The sequence below is a fragment of the Syzygium oleosum genome, unplaced genomic scaffold, assembly GCF_021117445.2.
Source record: "Syzygium oleosum isolate NSW1041296 unplaced genomic scaffold, Sole_v2.1 Sole_v2.20, whole genome shotgun sequence".
Classification (NCBI taxonomy): Eukaryota; Viridiplantae; Streptophyta; class Magnoliopsida; order Myrtales; family Myrtaceae; genus Syzygium; species Syzygium oleosum.
Window position 1 is genome coordinate 5,397,501 of NW_026607504.1, and position 20,598 is coordinate 5,418,098.

Below are 20,598 nucleotides of genomic sequence, written 5' to 3' on the forward strand. Positions count from 1 at the left end.
TTTAGCATATACTAGTACCAAAGTAGTAATTCAAGTTTCCTGTGAAAAAAACGAGCTTATTTTCAAACAACTCTCACTATAAGTGAATTTATTGAGAATATGATACTGGCATCTACAGTAGGCCAAAAGAAAAGCATGCATTGACTAGAAATATTCCTTGACTCTTCATATTAAGCAATTAAATTTAGCTTTGGCATATATTAAATAAAGAAACTTGACATTTATTAAGTGACTCAGAAATATATACCTCAGGTTTTCTAATGTAATGCTTCAAGTAGCGACCACATAATACTGCAAGGCCACCTCGAGAAGCAATGGCTCTCCGTATAGAAGATTGAACACATTGCTCCAATCTAACAATTGCCCTCTTAGCGTCCTCATGTGAGTATCTAGAAACTAGAGAGAAAAGAAAACACAATTAATTTATATCCAATATAGATTATCATCATTATACTGGACATTTGACCCTCAGCCTTACTACTGTCAACTCCAATGACAACAGTTGAATGTCGTAATTTTGGAAACTGAAGGAATTATTGTACTTGCTAATTCTAGGTGCATTAGTCGAGATGGAACAGGTCATCAAATGAAGAGGAATTTGAACAGCGGGCAGTAAACTCTGATGAAGAAGTACCTTCTCTACTGACATAGGTATCCCAATCGTCAGGACATAAATCCATGTCGAGTATCTGGAAGAATCAGGGTAAGTTCAGAAGAGATACAAGCCACTGCTATTGAAGTTTCTTCGTTTTTCCAACAAAAAAAAAACAATCATAGAAATATACCATGGCTTCAATATCAGAAAAACAAGGAACTTCGTCTCCGCTTTCAGACTCTTCCGGATCCAAGACAGAGGGACTTCCTTGTGGTTCCTGAAAAGCATCTCTTGTAGGTCCTGCTTCGGCATCTAAAGGAAAAGTCATAGCATTGCATATATCAGAGGACTCTAGCTTGGTCGTTGCTTCTCCATTTATATGCAAGGGTCCAGATGCTGTTATGCATGTACTCTGGTCTAAATGGGCACTGAAGGCCTGCCTGGAGACAGAATTAAGATAGTTACTACCCGCAATTTCACATTTTACCCCAGAACTAGCAAGGGGAAATTTTGGACCAAAATTTGATGATGCCTGCAGCCCCATTATCTGACAGGGATCGGAAGATTGTGTGTGATTCTTTTCTTTCTTTAAGAAGCTTCGTCCTTGTTCTCTGTTTCCTCGGTTAGCAGATGATAAAGAGAGGCCACTGCGTGCTTTATGGCTATGATACGATGTAGACGGGAAAAAATCATCGTTGCATGGAATCTCTGGGTCTTCACTATTCAACGTGCATGCCATAAATTCCTCACTGATGTCTCCATGAAGATGAGGATCTGGTGCCGCTGTTGATGACAGCTTATCAATGTCTGCACTACTTTCCTTGTATCCATGATCAACGTCTAACTTATCAACTCGGACATCTGATGCTGTTAGGAAATTTGCATCTTGACTACTAGCCAGGTTTGAATTCAGTGTTTGAGTTTGACAAGGAACAGATGTATCATCCTTAACACTGCTGTTTACATAATCCAACACTTGTGCATTAGCACTCTCGTTACATACCTTATTTGTCGGAGCTTTGTCATCATCGTCTATTAACAGGACATCATCATAATTCCATAAACATTCAGGGGAAAGATATCCAAAGTCATATTCAGAGAGCGCAGCAGAACTCCCAATTTGCTTGAGCACATTTTCATCCGACAAAATTTTCTCAGAGCTGTTGTCGTGATCTGGCAAACACATTTTCTCCCCATCGAGATCCTCGCAGAGTTCCATTACATCTTCGAACGTCTTCCATATAGGCAACCTAGAATGAGGAGATGAGAGTTCTATCGAGTGATTGGACGCACCAGCATCTGGAAGCGTGTGACCTGGATCCAAGTCCTCGAGAACAGCACGATCCTCTGGATGAGTATTATCCACATGCATACTTAGGGTATCTTCATGATGAACATCAGATCTTTCAATGTCCTTTCTCACCAGTTGCTTGACTGGGAATACCGGGACCTTTTCTTCGGACTTGTTACTGTAATCATTTCCCAAGTACCCTCCTTTTTCATGATTTTCTTTAGCTGCAACAGGATCCATGACCAATCCAGGATTCAAAACATTTGCATTAGGATCCTGGTCACCAAAGTGGCCTTGAGTATGATTTTCATGCACAAAACTTTCGTTACGGATGTAACCATTCACATCAGGTTCGTCAGAGAAAATAGAATTGGCAGACTGGCAAATCCTCTTCTGCATAGCATAATATGTTTTACGAATGCTCTCGGCTTTTCTTTTCCCTAAAGTTTCTGAATTTTCTTTACAACTCCCGGATTTTTTAGCTGAAGTTTCGCACTCAATCATACGAGCAGAAGCTTCCGCAGAAATGGAAGGATCATAAAGAAGCGAATGCCACCGCTCTCTGATTTCTCCGACAGTAAACTTTCGAGAAAACCGGACAGCTCCTTTAGCTAGCGCTTCCAGAGAAGCACCCGACTGCGCATACATGGAAACAGTTAAAAGGCCACGCACAAGCATATCCATTTTAAAGAAAGCACGCGTGAACTCACTCGCTCGACGAATTAAAGCGCGATCATAGCTAACAATTTCCCAACCCGATACCATCTAACGGAAATTTTCTCACAAGGCAACAACTAACGCAACTACAAATCCGAAAACAGCTCCATTCTTCACTAATCCTCAGCACACGGCATTTCACAGGAAAAGAGAAAACTGATAGCAAAACTCCGATGCAGTCTCCGAGCCTTGCCATCCCCCAAAACTTACGATTAACTCGTTTGAATCGCAAATAAGCTCAACCCGACACTTGCCCATACTGCCTAACTGATGTAACAATCAAACCTCGGTTTCATCCAATATAATTCACTGCTAAATTGAATGACGAGACACCGTTTGCTACCACATGTCGAGACTCGAAAAGACGAAGAAAAGAATGAACCTTCGAGCGGAGACCGCGACGATTTACCTCGACAGCGTTCTTCAACAACAGATCGTCCTCAGGTATCCAACCGGGGGCCGAAGCAACCCCCGCCATCGCGCTCGTGATTCGAGCCCCGAGTGAAGTTGAACCCATGCCTAACACATTACCCGGGTCTCGAGGGCGAATCGGCGAGCTACGCGCGGCGACGGGCAGAGTCTGGCGGCGGCTTGGAGTCGGGCGAGCCGCAAAGAGTCGGGAGAGAGGCGGAGACGGGTTGCTGCTCTGGACTGCCCGGGCGCAACCCGGAAGTCAGAGACCAAGAGAGGTCCGGCGGCGGCGGCGGCGGCGGCGATGGTTGCTCCGGCTCGAGAGTCCGACTGTACTGTGGCAGCGAGGGGAGGGAAGGGAGAGACAGAGGCGGAGGCCGAGGTTAGAAGAGAGAGATTGAGAGGTTTCGCTTTTTCCCCCTTTTTAGATTTTGGAATTTAGGAGTCTATTTCATTTTGTTTTTTTCTTTTACGATTTCCCGTCAAAATTATTATCAAAATTCCAAAAATTTATGGAAAAAACGAAAATTGTATATTACCCTAAATGTCGACACTTTAGAGTAAGCAAAAAGTAAAAGAGAAAATTCATTCCGGACACAGTCTAACAAAGATTTTTGTTTGGATTTTTCAAAAGTCAAAAAGAAATTCCGTTACATCCCCGCAAAAAGAGAAAGACAGTATTCGGATTTTCGAAAATATATGCTTATGTCAATATGAATGTGGACATTGATCCGTAACGAAAGTTTCGAGAGATTTGAGATTAAAAAGGTTGAAATATCTGCGGTGCTTGACTTGATCATGACATGGCGACCTACGAGCCTACGCAGCCCCAATCTGAACCACAAGAGCCGAATGACTTTTTATGCGGGCTTGTCCATGGGTATCGAATGAGAAAGTCCAATCCGGTACGTAGATCTTGTGTAAAAAAAATTTATGATTGGCGAGCAAAAAGATAGGTCCAACCTCAAGGCCTAGCCCCGACTCGCCTAGCCACTTTGTGCTCACTTTAAATAAGCATGGATTCGTTAATTAGTTTATAATTTAAATAATGCTAGAGCTATTGATAGATCGATTGAATGATCTGGTCGATCTCCGTTCAATCTTTTGCTGTACTTATTAACTAAAATAATCGCAGAATGCTTTTGGTCTCGTCTTTAGTAAACTCATTTGAGTATACGATGATTAGTATCTCTACCATTACTTGAAAATAAAGTTACGTTCTCTGTTTTTTATCTAGTACACCAGCAAACGTGCGTTGACCGGACCGGGTTTTTCCACTTCGACTCGGTTGAATCGATTATACCCAAAGAACCAGAAGGTAAACCGGTTCATTGACCGGTCCGGGTTAAGAATTTCCGACATTTTTCTCCCTTCCCCCCAACGCGGGGCCACCCAATACGATCGCTCCACGTGTCCCACCATTCATCGCTTCCGTCGCGCGATAAGAGAGAGAGGGGTAACCTCCCAATTGCTGCGGAGCCGTCGACTGCATGGAAACCTCCCTCCGGTTCCACCGCGAACATCGCCTCCCGACCCGACCGCTCCACGCGCCGCCGCGACCAGCCGATCGCCGGCCGCCGCCCCTCGGACGAGCCGATCTGAACATGCGACGAGCATGCGCTCACCTGCGCTTCGCCATCTGCGACCGCGGGTCCCGAGCTCCAAGATCGATTCCCGCCCGCCACGCGCCGAACAATCCGATGGAGACCCGTAGCGGCGATCGGTCGCTGGGTCTCACGACGGAAGCGAGCGCGAGCAAAGGAGCGCAGAGGGAGGAGGAGGAGGAGGTAGAGGATGAGAAGAGATCGGCTCCGGTTCCGCCGCCGCCGCCGCCGCCGGAGGTGCCGTCGCCGGGAGATTGCTGCGGCAGCGGGTGCGTGAGGTGCGTGTGGGACGTGTATTGCGAGGAGCTCGAGGCTTACAACAATGGCCTGCGCAGAGATGAAGCATCTGGTTCCGATTCCAACCCGTCTTGACATTGATTTACGGGGTTCGATTCGATTGAATTCATGGTTTGAGTCATTCGTTGTCGCTGTTACCGGAGATTCTTTATCAAGTCCTTCGGATTTTCGAGGGCAATGAAGAGTTGAAATCCAAACCATTGTTCTGCTTCAAATCCGTCCTGATTCATTGTTGCGTAGAGAGGTTATTTTAGGCTCTGAAACGAATGATTTATAAAATATTATCCTTGTATCGCTTACAATAATTAGTCAATAAAAACTATTCTCATTATCAATAACAATTTATGTTCATTATTCAAACATTTTTGTAAGCGATGAACATATTTATCGTTCATTTATCTTTGTAAGCAATACAATCAATCATTTTTAGCATTAATTTTTCGCGATTCAAATGGAACGTGAATATGAATAAAATGATTTTCTCGAGCTCCAAATCTTAAATACCTATGTTTGCAAGGGATTTTCTCTTTTTTCGGGGTAAGTATAAAAAAAACCCCAAACTATATCCATTGTGACACATTTACCTTAAACTTTTTTTTACGAGATAAAAAGATACCAAACTATAATGATACATTTGCCTTAAACTTTTTCTCGTGACATCAAAATCTCAAATTTGTACTAGCGTGACACATTTACCCTCAATCAAAGTTCAATAAGATAATTTTTCAATCAAAACGACATCGTTTTTATTTCATTTAAGTCACGTAGGTAATAGCAAAAAGCCCCCCATTGACCTTCTTACCTACATATCTATCAATCATTTCCTATTTGTTGAAAACTCGCAACTTTTTATTTTACTAAATAGCCACGCTTGTTTAGATAGGAAAAATAAGATCCAATTAGGAATCATGGTAGGTGTGTTTGGTTCGGCTTTTGAGGAAATGCAAAAGCCTTTAGTAAATTTGATAAGGTCGTCAAAGAAAAAAGTGTGAAGCCCTCGATGGGGTTCGTTGAAAAGCAAGAATGGAGAGAGTCATGAGAAGTCCGTCGAAGCGTTAATGGGCGAGAGAGGCGAGAGAGGGTTAAGTGTACAGCTAGGGTTTCTTTTAAAAAGAGGCAAAAATGAAATTATGGATGGTAAGTGAGGATGTGGTGGGAAATTGATATTTTTAATTAACTTGGAATATTTCGAAAACGCAATTGCATCTCAAGATATCGCCAACCCTCAATCGAGTGAAGACCTTTGTAGAGCTTTGGAGATGCTCGAAGCTTCCAAATTTTTTTGCCAAAGACCATTTGTAGTTGCCCAATTGCCTCTAAGACCCCAGAGGACTTTGATAAAATCGAACCAAACGCGCACCCTGAGCTACTAACACGATTCTAGAGTCTCGTCTTTCCCTTGCCCAATGCCTCAATTTGCAGGGCGTTTGGTCTTCCCTTGCTTTTCTATTCTCGGAGTTACTTGTTATGTTGGCGAAGATCATCCATCTGGTCAGCGCTCCTATTAGGTGCCTCAATTTGCAGGGCGTTTGGATCTTCGTGCATCGCTTTGGCACACTATCACTTCAATGTACTCAATTAGTGGTGGGGGCTCGACCCGGCCCGACACTGAGTGGCCCGCCCCATCTGAAGAGCAAGCCCGAGCAGCGCTACGGGCGGGCCTCGTCGGGCCCGTTTAGTTTTCCCCCACGCAAGACGTGGGTGCGCGCACTTCGCTCGGAGCTCACGGGCAGCAGAACAGAACCAGAGGCGTGCGAAGCGTCGCCGACCGCCTCCTCCTGCGCTTCAGCGGAGAAGAAGACGACGAAGATGGACGGTTACCAGCGGCAAGCTCGCCTTCTCCTTCTGCCGGGGCTCGTGGCGGTTCTCCTGTCCCTCGGGGCCGCGGCTTCGACCTCGTCGTCGGCCTTCGTGCAGAACGTCATCTACTCCAACAAGATCGCCATCTTCTCCAAATCCTACTGCCCGTACTCTCTCTCCCTCTCCCTCTCTCTCTAGCTCATCAACTCGATTGCGAACGTGTTCCCTCTGATTCATCTGCGAAAAGAGTGATTAGGTTTTTTTTTCTGCCTTCTCCGGTAGCCTAAGGATACCGCAATGGTTTCGTGCTATGGCGGTAGCGTTGCTTCCGATTAACGCTCGTTGATCGTCGGGTGTGCGCTGGAATTTGTCGTGTAAAAACTGTGGCTTTCCTAGGAGGGCATGGTACGCGAGTCTGCACGAGTCTCGGACATTGTTCGGGAATAGGTTTAGGATTGCGAATAGATATGGAAGGAGCTCGTCGGGGATTCCGATATGTGTTAAAGAGCTTTGAGCATTTTGGGAGGACCTTCTTGTGATGTGATAATGGTCTTTTAGCGAGTTCATAGGTTGTGACAATTTGCCCAGAATCCTCAGATGAAAATGTAAATCATCTACAGTGCCCTTCGCCCACCTTTTCCGTTCAGGGAACTTGGATCTGAATCTTTTGTTTGAGTGTGTTTTGAAGTGCTCCTTATGGTAGTGCTTTTCGCATTTTGGACTGGGAGCTATTTAGAAAGCCTGTGAATATTCGGCGGCTGCTGTTTTAATTGAAGTGCTTTTTCAGGCAGCTGTTTATCCTTCTTTTGTAGAAATTGGTTGAAATCTTCTCGAATCACTAGGTTGGTAGAAGTAACAGAGCTGAGCAATTGAAAGCAAATGGTTGGACTCCTGAAAAACATATCTTTCGGGTAGTTCTTATATTACAGAGCATTTGAAGAATTTTTTAACTTTCAGGCTCAAAATTTAAAGCACCAGGAATGTCAAACTTACTGCATATGCCTCTAAAGCCTCTATAATTGCCAATTGTAGGCCTCATCAGTCTGGCAGTTTCTGGTGTTCATGGGCTGAAATTCTGCACGGTCTGTTGTTTGAACTTCTGACTATGATTGATGGGTTGAAGATTTACAACAAGAGGATCAGTTGTCACTATGCTGAACAAGTTGTCCTTCTAGTCATGTATAATCATGTTATGTCTTTTGCTAAGTGGCTGTAGCCAAATGAGCTTGCTGGCTGGGAAAATTTTCTGCATTGCACATCGATCTGTTTTTGGCAGGAACACGCACAATGTGTATTCCACAAGTATATTAAATTAATAATCTGCTGAAAGTTTCCTTTTTTTGTTTAGAAATTTTTCCTCTCTCTCTCTGTCTCTGTCTCTCTCTCACACACTCTCTCTCCCATCCGCTCGATACTTATACGGGTCTGGGTTCAGAGAGCAAACTTCATCCCACCTCATGCCCCCTGTAATCATTGGGACCTCTGTCCTCTCTTGATAATAACATGAAAGACTCTTACCTTTTCCTGTTGCTAGGTACTGCTTACGTGCCAAGCGTATTTTCAGTGAGCTGCATGAACAACCGTATGTTGTGGAACTTGATCTTAGAGGTACTTTCTCGTTTTCTTTTATATAAGGATTTTTCAGATGATGCGTGGAAACTGTTACAAAAGTTTCTATTCTTTGGTGCTCTTCTTTGGAGCTTACTAGTAAAACTCGTACTGCCTTTTTTCATCTTTTCCTTTTTGGTATGGAAGGTAATTACTCTGCTCATGATGTCATGCAGATGATGGTGGTCGAATTCAAAATGTTCTTTTAGATCTCACTGGTCGACGCACCGTCCCGCAAGTATTTGTGAATGGCAAGCATATCGGTGGCTCTGATGGTCTGTCCTTGGCTCTTTCCTGTTTTATTCTTCCTCCTTTGCTCTGCTCCGATCCGTTACGGTGATAGCCTTGGGGCGATTTTCGCCAGAAACATCATTGTTTGGGGATCTTTCTCCAAGTTTACTAAGTTTATATCTTACTTTGTCTTTAATATCAGATCTCAGTGCCGCAGTAATGAGTGGTCAGTTGCAGAAGCTCCTTGCCAGTAGCCGATGAGGTACCAGGAAATTAGAAGTAGAAGGATTTGACTCATCTTTGTACATTTTGATGTGTCTCATTTTGTAAAATAGGGTGTGTGCCACTTGAGTGGTACAAAGATACGGCTTTCTGGCATTAGCTGAGTGCTATTGATTCCTGCATGTCTTATCAGGCTGAAAGTACTCCTTTATGGATGAAAGCACGATTGGCTTTGTGAACTCTGCTTCCAACAACTGATTGCTCTCTCTCTCTCTCTCTCTCTCTCTCTCTCTCTCTCTCTCTCTCTCTCTCTCGTGATGAGATGACTTCCGGTGCTTGGGCTTGTATTTCAGTTGCTTGGTACTCTTATCGGCTTTTAGTTATTTCCTATGGGCGGGAAACATGTCATTTGTCAACATGAGCAATAGTTGATTTGTAGAAACTTGACATAATAATTCTTCTTTTTACCTGGGAATTAAGCTCCATCGAGTTGATCCAATTCTCAAGCAATGTGAAAAAAACGAATCACGTGGCATATTTGGCCCTACTCCTATTACGGTGTTTGCTAATTCCTAGTGATATCACATTGACATCAACATGTGTAACTTCCTCTGCTTTCTGGGATGAACCTGCCAGGTCCTCGCACGGGAGGCTTACGTCGCTAAACTTTGCAGTGTCGGGTCTTTTATTGTACAGGCAAGTGGTTTTGGTGTCATTCACCGGGCTTTACTAAATTTCCAGGCGGTAAGGTTGCATTCGATCAAGCATGATGGTGGTTTTGCCGGGTCAAGCCCGAGAAAAGTGTGATGATTATCAAGCTTTGACTATAAGCATCCGATTGAGATGATAGGGAAACATGAAGTGGGTATGAACTGTGGAATTGAGTCCTGGCAACTTTTTATCGTTCAGGTTGATGGATCTATCGTGTTGGTGACAGACATGACATATACATACACTTTTATGGGGCTTCTGTCTTAAAGGGCAAGGGGGGTTCAAAAATTTCAATGGCCCAACGAGAATAGGTCGGCGCACCGCTGGCCACCAGGAATCGAGGCACAGTGCAATAGTTGTTTTAGGCTTCGCCTCGTCCAATCAAAAGCAAATTCAAAATCCTACTAGCTATTTGGCTCCTTTGTACCCTCATCCACCCTTACTGTTGAAATGGGATTATCCCATGTTTCTCGACGATAGAGTTTGTATGTTCTCTACGTACGTGTGATCTTCCTTCACATATCGGCTTAGAATTTATGAGTGGATGTTCTAGCAATTTATAAATGATGTTGAATCGGTTATCATTGTTAAATTTCAGATATTGAAAATCAAATTGGATTAATTAAGCATTGGCATTGACTCTATTCGGTTTAGCTTGTGATCTTTAGTTGTGTGCAAAAAAATCGGGAACCGCCCGGACCACCCGGGACCACCAAGAACTGGACCGGAACCGGCGGTTCCTAAGGGAACCGGTCCGATTCCCGGTTCCAATTTTTGGGAATCGGTGGGTACCGGTCCAGTTCCTGATTCTAGGTGTGGAACTGTCCGCCTGTCCACCCAGACCAGACCGGTAATATAATAATAAATATAATAGATAATATAATATATTTATTTAATTTTAAATTTTTTTTAAAAAAATAATAAATCCCTAAACTAAATCTAACTCGCTTGACGCTCACAGTTTCACATTGAGTCGAGAAACACCTTCTTTCATTTTCGCCTCACTCTCACTTTCACTCTCTCACTCTTTTTGGTCGATGCTCACCTTACCGTCTCTGACTCTCCGTCTCCATCTTCATCTTTCTGTCTCCATCCTTGGCTAGTGGGACCGGTTCCATGGACCCACCTAGGAATTGGACCAGACCGGCGGTATGGTTTCCAAGTGGATCCATGGAACCAACAGGCGGTTCTCGATTCCAATTTTTTGGAACCGGTCCTTAGTGGACGGTTCTCGGTTTTAGGGTGCGAACCGCCCACCCGGACCATACGCACCCTTAGTGATTTTATTGGTTTGGACCTCGAAATTTCTTTCCGAATTTTTCTTATGATGCAATAAACACCCTAACTAATAATTTTTTTCGCCTAGATGTTGATTACGCTGCTATACTCTCTCTATGATAACTCAATGAGAAGGTTTCTCCTACTACCAAACGTCATATTAATTGCGGTCCCGATATCATGTTTGACTTGTTCTCGGGTCCTTTTCCTAGCAAAAGAGGCCAAATAGGAAGCATGATATCTTAGATCTCCAGATCTATATGTCCCCACCAGGCCATAGTGGATTGGTCCGCCACTGGCCGCTTGCTAAGTTAAGCTAACCGAGACATAGTTCATCATAACATCGAGAAAGTATTTATGTATCGATCAATCACGTGGTAGAAAGCGTCGGGCCAAACAACAAAATTAACATAACAAATAAATAAAGTTGACATCAGATTTAAGTGATTCGGTCGGTGTAACCTACTTCCATTAGAAGAGCAACGCGAATAGCTGAAATTATAATCACATTCGAATTACTCAAACACTTAGTGTTTCCCCGCCCCAAATTTTCATACAAAATAAACTTTCAATGTCATAAAAGAATTTCATGGTTTCAAACCCTCGAGGATGTCATTCACGAAGAAAACATCTCTTCGATACTCTTTACAAAGGAGACATTTCTCATTTATAGACAAGAGTTTAATCCAAAATAGGAAATCACTTTTAGGAAACCCACTTAAATAGGAAAGTTTCATTTTCAAGCTCAAACTCAAGACATATTTTCAACAGATTACACGATTAACATGATGCAATTGAAAATCACATGATCTACGTAGATATAATTACAAGGCCATTCGGGTGTTCGTATATTGTCATAGATGGTCCGAGAATATAGTCGGTGTCCATTTACAACATCTTATTTGCGAGTATCTTATATCTAAATAAAACGAGTGATCAAGACCTAAATGTTTGATTTGAGGGTCCATTTGTAACATTTGATTTGTGGTTTGTCTCTATGGCTTCTATGGATTTCGTATATGTCCACTACCACTAAATAGCTTAGGTTTCTGCTGTAGTTATTATTATCATTATTATTATTATTATTTAAATAAGCAATTCTAAAAGGAGGTCGAACTTGAAGCCAAAAAGTATATAATCACGATCGGACGACAAGGCCATCATTGGACTAAAGTTTCGATTCGGGAATTTGGGGAACATAGCCGCAATTTTGCACCACATGTGTTGTCCCTTAGTCTAATAACAATACGAATATTTTATCACGAACCATTGCCCATTGGTTTTCAATTTTCGTTCATTTCCATTCATAAAAATTCTTATTAATGTGTATGCAAGAAAAGCTTAAAAATAAAAATAAACAACTATAACTCATCCTTTTCTTTACATGAAAAATTATGAAATTTACCTTAAGCTGTGGCGGAATTGGCCGAGATGGTAAATCGATTGAATCCTTTTATTTCTTGATAAATAAAATGATCAAGACTAGGGATGAACATGGTTTCAGGATAGAACCTGGAACCTGAGAACTTGATCGGTGGGAATCTGTCCGGTTCCAAATTCCAATGTATGCACGGTAGGTTCCAGGTTTCAAAAATTGGGGAACCTATTTCAACGGATAGGTTCGAGGTCTTAAGTAGGTGTAACCTGGAACAAGTTTTTGTGTTTTTCTTAGTCTATATCTTCGCGCAATCCTGCGTCATTCTATGGTTTCCGATGATAAGTGTATAATCTGGAACCACTAGACCGAGCTTCAATTTTATGATTGAGACTTTTACTTTGTTAATGTTTCATATTCTTTGTATGTCTAAATATAAATTTTGTGGTTAGTGGATTGTAGTAGCAAGTGGTGGGCATTAGAAGTGATGATTCACTGCAATCGTTCAATTAATAATAAGGGTGGAACTTGGGTAGACCTTAAAACCGACTCTGGAACCTGTGACAGGTAGGTTCCAGGTTTCAATGTATGCATTCCAAAAATTGAGAAATATGTTCCAACGGGTAGGTTTTATAATTCAAGTAAAACTTGTACGGAATCTGAAACCGCTTACCCTTAATCAAGATCTTATTAACTCTTAAGAGTTCAATTCTTACTTGGCGCAATTTCTTGTATTTGATCATACCGACGAGGAGTGATATGAACAACAAACAATAGTAATGGAGAAGACCACTCAACATCCACGGCCTAAAAGAAATTAGCTAGAGACGTTCCTTTACTCTCCGCAGCGCTCTTATGAGTGTCTCAATCGGTTCTCAACCGTTGATATTTGCGAACGGATTTTGTGTCATCGGTCGAGATAGATCGACACATCGATGCGAACTCCGTGCGGAGAAGAGGATCCTCCAACCATGCTTCTGATAAGCAAACACCGATTCGAAAGGCCACATGGCCACAACCACCGCCCGGAACAAAACAATATCTTTCACATCGACTGTGCGTAAACTATTGCGGGTCAAGGCCAAACGAGGTTTACGGTAAAGAGGGACAAACGATCCCTTCAATCTCTTCACTCCACACCTAGAAGGAGCCAAACGTTTGTGTTCACAAAAATCCCACGCGAGGGAAGGGAGGGAAAAGAAAGCTGGTGGACCCGAAATGTGCATGTGATCTCCCCCAAAACAAGTTTCAAAAGGATCTCCACATCCTTCTGTTCTTGCCAAGAGACTCTAGTCACGGACTCAGAAGGAGTCCGTGAAGGAAAGGTTGAATCCAAATGCGCGAGCGAACACAACGAATGGAGAAGAAGAGCCACGCCGTAGTTTTGTTTGCATCTGGATTTAACGACGGAGTTTAGTCAAACATCTAAACAAATTAATCAAAAGATTATCGTTTCCGCGGCGCTATATCTCCCTCCTGTTATGCGCGACCGTTAGATCGAGAATGAAGAAAATGTCATTTATCGAATATGATTAACGAGTGTTTTGGGGCACATTCTTTTAATTAAAAAAATACCTTTTTTCGTGCGTGTTTTATTGACTATTTTCAACGCAATCGCCATCATCAAGTCACACGCGTGTGGCCATAAATCTTAGCACTGCACGCCCTCACCTCGCGATGTGTTTGGCGGACAATGACATAATTTTGGTTTTTTTCCTTTTGTCACATCTAATTTTAGCAATTATTATTGGGCCAACGCAAAGCAAAGATCCAACAGAAGTGTCAAAGAACATTTTTGAAACGTTGTCTTTTGAGATCAGTTTCCTTAATCGAGTCGTATTTGGTATTTGATACTTGGCTGTACAGATTACAAAGTAAATCGATTGAGCAGGTTGAAAATTTCAGTAAAAATTAGTCGAACTGACCGGTTTATTGCGATTCTTAGAACACCGTTTCGGATCAATGAAGAATGAAAAGGAGCAGTTCCAACATACGAATTCGTATTTAATTGCATTCGAGTTACTTAGGTTTAGAAAGAGATGCTTCGTTTGGTCTATTGCACTTGGATTGGCAAACTCGTCGTTCCCAACGTGATAGATGCGCTCTCATCGTTGGTTAATCAATGGAAAGTGAGCAAATCTCAAAATAGGGTGACTATACTATGATTCACACCGATTTGCCAATCATATGAGCACATAAACTAAGTCCGAGACGAACATATGAGACTAGGCAGTTTTACGTGGTCTTGAAAAGGCTCTTCTTATTGGGTTTCACACCGTTGAGAAATTTCAACTCCTTGTTCATTAGCATCCATAGATAGACAAACAAATCACTTTTTTTTTCAAAGAGTTATAAGGTGCTTTCATTTCAAAAGTACATAACATAAGCGAGACGTCGATGAAACATCGAAGAGAATATTTAGTACCTTGAAAATTTCTCCTTGCTGGCCTCCGGGCTCACCTCTTCGTCACATTTCGTCCGATCTTTATGCCGAACTATTACTACTATGCCCCTGAGCTCGAGCTTGATCACTTCACCAACATGCAAACCAAACTCTAAGAACGATGCTAGTACCGCTGGAGAGACGGACGATAATCTTAGACAGATTGGATCATCGAGCTTGCTAGTGAGTCGATTACTTCAGTTCATTTCAAGGGTTTCTTTCCGAATTCCTCCTGGCTCGATCTTTTATGGGATTAAGGAAATTTTTGAATTGCGTACAAAAGAAGGGGACAAGAAAGCTGACTCTGTGAACGCCCGAAAGCTGCAAAAGAGAAGAGTCAAAGCCCGGAGGGGAACAATCACAGGGCTCGAGGTCATCCCCCCCAGACTGAGAGTCGCTGCTCCTGACATTCACTCAATTATTGTGTGGAAGGAGGACTGACCCCTTCTGCCCACACGTCCATCCAGATTGGACACAGTCACATTCCTCCAAATTCCCTTCGCCCCAGCCTTGCATGGCCAAACCCTACTGCAGCAACACAAAAATATGGAGAAAGAGGAGCCAAAATGTGATTAGCTTAAGGTATGGATTCATTAGTCATGAATTTCATATATTGCCACCGAGGGATATACACGCATGATATCGGATTTACCCTTTTGACAGTGATCCGTTTGCTGCGACTGATTTCGCCTTCTATGCTTCGCATGCAATGATCGGGGTTGCTCAATTTCACGGGGTTAGTACTGTTTCATGGATCGTCATGTTTTGGCTTGATAGAGACCGCCGATGTTTAGTGTACGATTTGGCTAAAAAATATTGGTATTTAGATGTAATATCAGATCATGTAGCGTGTGCTGTCATGCAATGTGAACTACACAAGATTCATGACTGGAGTGTTCATGGTACGTAGGTCACTGAAAATAAGGGTTTTATATACTTTGAAATGTTTAGGTTTGACAAAAAAAAAAGTTGAACTTTCAAGCTTAATCAAGAGATATGTGAAGTTAAGGGAAAATTTCATTTTGGTACCCAAAGTGGGGCCTTTTTCTCAATTTGGTACCCAAAGTGGACATAGTCCCAAATTGATACCCAAAGTGCCCATTCAGTCTCAATTTGGTACCCAAAGTGCCCATTCAGTCTCAATTTGGTACCCAAAGTGGACATAGTCCCAAATTGATACCCAAAGTGCCCATTTAGTCTCAATTTGGTACCCAAAGTGCCCATTCAGTCTCAATTTGGTACTGAGTTCGACGGCCGGTCAAATGCTCGTCGGCAAGAAGAAATTTTACTGTTCTGACTCGGAACAGTATTTTTTTTACTTTTTTATTTTTTTCCCTTTTTCTTTTTTTTTTTCCTTCTTCCCTTCGCCGGCCACAGCCATGGCCGGCGGAGGTCGCCGGCGTCGGCCCTCGCCGGCGGCTCGGCCTCGCGGCGTCGGCCCTCGCCGGCGGGCGAGGGCGACCCTCGCCGGCCCAGCGAGGGCCGCCTCGCCCGACGCCGGCGAGGGTGACCCTCGCGGATCCGGCGAGGGCAACCCTCGCCCTCGCCGGCCCGGGTAGGGTCGGCCCCGCCCGCCCGGGCAGGGTGGCCCTCGCCCGACGCAGCGAGGGCCGCCCTCGCTCGACGCCGGAGAGGGTGACCCTCGCCAGATCTGGCGAGGGCGAGGGTCACCCTCGCCGGCGTCGGGCGAGGGCGGCCCTCGCCGGCATCGGGCGAGGGCCGACCCAAGCGAGGGTGGTGCCCTCGCCCGACTGGCGAGGGCGACCCTCGCGCCCCAGCGAGGGCCGCCTCGCCCGACGCCGGCGACCTCCGCCGGCCATGGTCGTGGTCGGCGGAGGGAAGAAGGAAACAAAAAAGAAAAGGAAAAGGAAAAGAAAAAAACAGAAAAAGGAAAAAAATAAAAAAAGTAAAAAATACCGTTCCGCAGCGGAACATAGAATTTCTTGCCGTACGGCGAGCATTTGACCGGCCGGCGAACTCAGGTACCAAATTGAGACTGAATGGGCACTTTGGGTACCAAATTGAGACTAAATGGGCACTTTGGGTATCAATTTGGGACTATGTTCACTTTGGGTACCAAATTGAGATTAAATGGGCACTTTGGGTATCAAATTGAGACTGAATGGGCACTTTGGGTACCAATTTGGGACTATGTCCACTTTGGGTACCAAATTGAGAAAAAGGCCTCACTTTAGGTACCAAAATGAAATTTTCCCTGAAGTTAATCAAGAGTTGATTGACTTTAAGGGCCGTAAATTGTTATGTGTACTGGCAACATTTAGAGCAGATTGACTTTGAGGGCTTTTTGTTCCACTTTTTGATGTAACAACTGTGAATTTTATTGTACAATTGGTATTTCGACGAATAAATAGACTAATCGAAGAAATTATCGAGTGTAGTCTTGCTCGATGCACATGGGTCATAGATGTCGATTGAGACACTTTACGTATAATCATGAGAATTGATTGAGCCGAAAGTTTGATATCATGTTATCATGAAAAAGAAAAGAAAAAACTTTGCTCGGTTACGAACGGAAATTCGATGCAATCTCAGTTAAGTTTAAGTTTTACGGCATAGTTTCATCAATTTGCCTCCCATCAAACGAAAGATCATTGTCCTTTTTCTCCATACTTCTCCATCCTTTTCTAGCCACCAAAAAATCATAAAAGAAGTTGTGCCAATCAAGAGAAAATTGCAAGCGATAGGACCATGCTACATCATTGCATGTATAAACTCTCGATTGCAACAGTATAGATCACTCATTAATGGCTTAATCAGGGTTTGCCTCCAAAATGCCACATGCCTACCTACCTTCTTTTCCATTGTATCATGAACTAGATAGTGTGGTCACAGATTCCTTTCCATTGAAGCTTCATGGGTTAAGAACTGCAAATCAATTCGACTAAGCTTATATTAACCGCCCGGTTCGTGCGGTCTGAAAATCTGAGATTGTTGACGATTTCCGATGTACAGATTCGTCACCGAATGAGGTTACACTTTGCTTTCTCTCAACATGATATGGAGAAATTGAGATCAAATCTCTTCGCTCGTTTGATCTGTCATTCGAGGCGTTCTGCATTTACGTCATGCCATGTTCCTCAACCAACCCATTAAATGATGGCATGCAAGTGCTTTTCATTTGGTTTGGATCACCACAAAGATGTTAGTGTGACTAAATAATATGATCGATCAATTAGCAGACCCCCTATATTGTAAGGGATCTCGTTTAGTAGTCAAAACTCACTCTAAATGAAACGATCGATCTTTCACAAGTGTAGTGCGCGATCACGTCACCAATGGGCACTATTATAAAGAAGTTTTGCAGGCATCATTTCGAAAGAAAAGCATCGAAAAAATAATCTGTTTAGAAATCAAGAATGACCAAAAAGACTTTATGATCTCCTTTTTTCTTTAATTTGAATTTCGTGATTAGTATATTTTGACCCCTTTTAAATCCCGAACTCTCGAAAATTCCACAACATTCAAGCGTTAGTGCCTAAATAAAATTAAGTAATTTTTGTTTTTTTTTTGACTCGAGAGGAAACAAACGATTGCCAAATTTTGGGGATTGATGTGAATAATCCGACAAGACATAATAACATTCCCGGTGAGGACGAAATTACCATATTGCACCCAAATCATCAATTTTGTGAAAAAAAAGCTAAATCTCCGAACCAAAAAAAGAAAAAAAGAAGTCTAAAATTCTCGCGGAAATTAATGAATAGGACCGACTGGCAACCGTTCGGATCCAATCACCGTCAGTCGCCGGGATTTCTGGCCGTCGGATTCGAGGTTTCTTCCTTCTTCTTCTTCTTCTTATTTTATTTTCTTAGTTTAAGATTAGTTTGGATAAAGAAAATCTTAAGCCATTCATTTAGGGGATGAACAATAGATCTCGCGTAAGGAGTTATTTCTCTATAATCGAATTTCAAAGTATTAATTATACGCGTAAAAGGTTAAAGGGTTAAATTAGGCTTCGTTGATTTTACAGAAAATAAATTATTTGAAAAATATTTTCCTAAAAATGATCGTTTGTATCGCTTGAAATAATTAGTTGATCGAAAATATTTTCATCATCGAAGTTATTTATGTTTAAAAATATTTTCGTGGACGATGAAAATATTTTGCGTCCATTCGTTTTTGTAAGCATTGCAAGCGATTTGTTTTTAGGAAAATATTTTGCAAATCCTTCATTTTCTGCGAAATAAACATACCCTTAGGGTGCGCATGGAATGCATTCCGGAATAAAAATTCTGTTCCGGAATGCATTCCGAAACGGAATGGCGTTTGTTAAAAAATTTCCGGAATGCATTCTGGAATAAAAATGCGTTTGTTAAAAATACTTGATTCCAGAATGCATTCTTGATTCCAGAATGTATTCTTGATTCCGGAATGCATTCTCCCTATCTTCTCACAAATTTTTTTTTTCAGAAAATGCATAAAAATTGAAAAATTCTAGAAAAATTCATAAAAATTTTCAGAAAATAAAAAAAGTCAGATTTCGGGAAAATATGAAATTTGGTGAATTTTTTTAAAAAATAAAAAAAATAAAAAATTTCAAAACTTCACAAGATAGCTTAAAACACATGTGGCCACCCACTTTGAGTGAAATTTAAATTTTTTGAGGTGCCCAAAAAAATCAAAAATTTCAAAACTTCACAAAATGGCTTAAAATACCCGTGCACCTACTTTGAGTGAAATTTAAATTTTTTGAGGTGCCAAAAAAAAATAAAAATTTTCAAAACTTCACAAAATGGCTTAAAATACCTGTGGCCACCCACTTTGAGTGAAATTTAAATTTTTTGAGGTGCCCAAAAAAATAAAAATAATAAAAAATTTCAAAACTTCACAGAATGGCTTAGAATATCTGTAGCCACCCACTTTGAGTAAAATTTAAATTTTTTGAGGTGCCCAAAAAAATAAAAAAATTTAAAACTTCACAAAATGGCTTAGAATACCTGTGGCTACCCACTTTGAGTGAAATTTTAATTTTTTTAGGTGCCCAAAAAAAATAAAAAAAAATCAAAAATTTCAAAACTTTACAGAATGGCTTATAATACATGTGGTCACCCACTTTGAGTAAAATTTAAATTTTTTATGTGAAAAAAATCAACAAATCAAAACAGATTTGCTTCGAAATCAATTGAGGAATTAGTCATGTTTTACCAAACGATTTTCCTCCGTAAATCAATTTCTAGAAGAATTCCGTAAATCAATTTCGCAATAATTTGATTTCTGGAGCGAGAATGGTTACCATTCGCACCCCACTACAAAAAAACTGGATTTTTGCCACGAAAATTTGCGACGAAAAAATTTTCGTTGCAAATTTGCGACAAATTTTCCAACGAAAAGTAAAATTCGTTGGAAATTTCCAACGAAAAATTTTTCGTCGCAAATTTCGTTGGAAATTTCCAACGAAAAAATTTTCGTCGCAAAGTTCGTTGGAAATTTTCAACAAATTTTGCGACGAATTCAAAAAAACACGGTATTGTTCGGCATTTTTTATATTCGTTGGAAAATTCGTTGGAAATTTCCAACGAATTTTCCAACGAATTTCCATTTTCCGGGCCATTATTTCAGTGTTTACAATTTTCGTTGGAAAATTCGTTGGAAATTTCAACGAATTTTTTTTCGTTGGAAATTTCCAATGAATTTTCCAACGAATTACAAAAAAACCGATTCTTGTTCGGCATTTTTGATATTCGTTGGAAAATTCGTTGGAAATTTCCAACGAATTTTCCAACGAATTCCAAAAAAACCGGTACTGTTCGGTATTTTTTATATTCGTTGGAAAATTCGTTGAAAATTTCCAACGAATTTTCCAACGAATTTCAATTTTTCGGGCAATTACTTCAGTGTGTATAATTTTCGTTGGAAAATTCGTTGGAAATTTCCAACGAATTTTTTTCGTTGGAAATTTCCAACGAATTTTCCAACGAATTTCAATTTTCCGGGCAATTATTTTAGTGTGTACAATTTTCAGTTAAAGCGAAATAAGGAACAAGTAGGGTTTCG

At 41.6% G+C, this 20,598-nt stretch overlaps 3 protein-coding genes and 1 long non-coding RNA gene across 4 annotated transcripts in view; 3 read left to right on the forward strand and 1 right to left on the reverse strand.

Moving 5' to 3' along the window:
* Positions 1 to 3,415, reverse strand: part of LOC115693193 (uncharacterized) — a 4,944-nt gene extending 1,529 nt beyond the window's left edge. The window contains exons 1-4 of the mRNA XM_030620176.2: positions 3,013 to 3,415; positions 786 to 2,522; positions 635 to 689; positions 248 to 396 (exon numbers count right to left, since the gene is read on the reverse strand). Coding sequence (XP_030476036.2) covers positions 248 to 396; positions 635 to 689; positions 786 to 2,522; positions 3,013 to 3,120 — 2,049 coding nt within the window. The 5' untranslated portion in view covers positions 3,121 to 3,415. The remainder of the gene's footprint in view (positions 1 to 247; positions 397 to 634; positions 690 to 785; positions 2,523 to 3,012) is intronic.
* Positions 3,416 to 4,618: 1,203 nt separating this feature from the next.
* LOC115693199 (uncharacterized) lies at positions 4,619 to 4,990 on the forward strand. Its single transcript, XM_030620180.2, has one exon. The coding sequence runs from the start codon at positions 4,619 to 4,621 to the stop codon at positions 4,988 to 4,990; it is 372 nt and encodes a 123-aa protein (XP_030476040.2).
* A 1,377-nt stretch (positions 4,991 to 6,367) lies between these two features.
* LOC115693179 (uncharacterized) lies at positions 6,368 to 9,015 on the forward strand. The gene is made up of 4 exons (XM_030620161.2): positions 6,368 to 6,882; positions 8,250 to 8,323; positions 8,500 to 8,598; positions 8,757 to 9,015. The coding sequence occupies exons 1-4, from the start codon at positions 6,383 to 6,385 to the stop codon at positions 8,813 to 8,815; spliced, it is 732 nt and encodes a 243-aa protein (XP_030476021.2). The 5' UTR covers positions 6,368 to 6,382; the 3' UTR covers positions 8,816 to 9,015.
* Positions 6,892 to 8,066, forward strand: LOC115693182 (uncharacterized). Its single transcript, XR_004007212.2, has 2 exons — positions 6,892 to 7,626; positions 7,748 to 8,066. It is a non-coding gene; the product is annotated as an uncharacterized LOC115693182 (long non-coding RNA).
* Positions 9,016 to 20,598: the final 11,583 nt, after the last annotated feature.

Coding starts and splice junctions, on each gene's coding strand:
- LOC115693199 (XM_030620180.2), top strand. CDS start 4,619: ATGCGACGAGCATGCGCTCACCTGCGCTTCGCCATCTGCGACCGCGGG.
- LOC115693179 (XM_030620161.2), top strand. CDS start 6,383: ATGTTGGCGAAGATCATCCATCTGGTCAGCGCTCCTATTAGGTGCCTC. Junction 8,324..8,499: donor TGTGGAACTTGATCTTAGAG/GTACTTTCTCGT, acceptor GATGTCATGCAG/ATGATGGTGGTCGAATTCAA. Junction 8,599..8,756: donor GCATATCGGTGGCTCTGATG/GTCTGTCCTTGG, acceptor CTTTAATATCAG/ATCTCAGTGCCGCAGTAATG.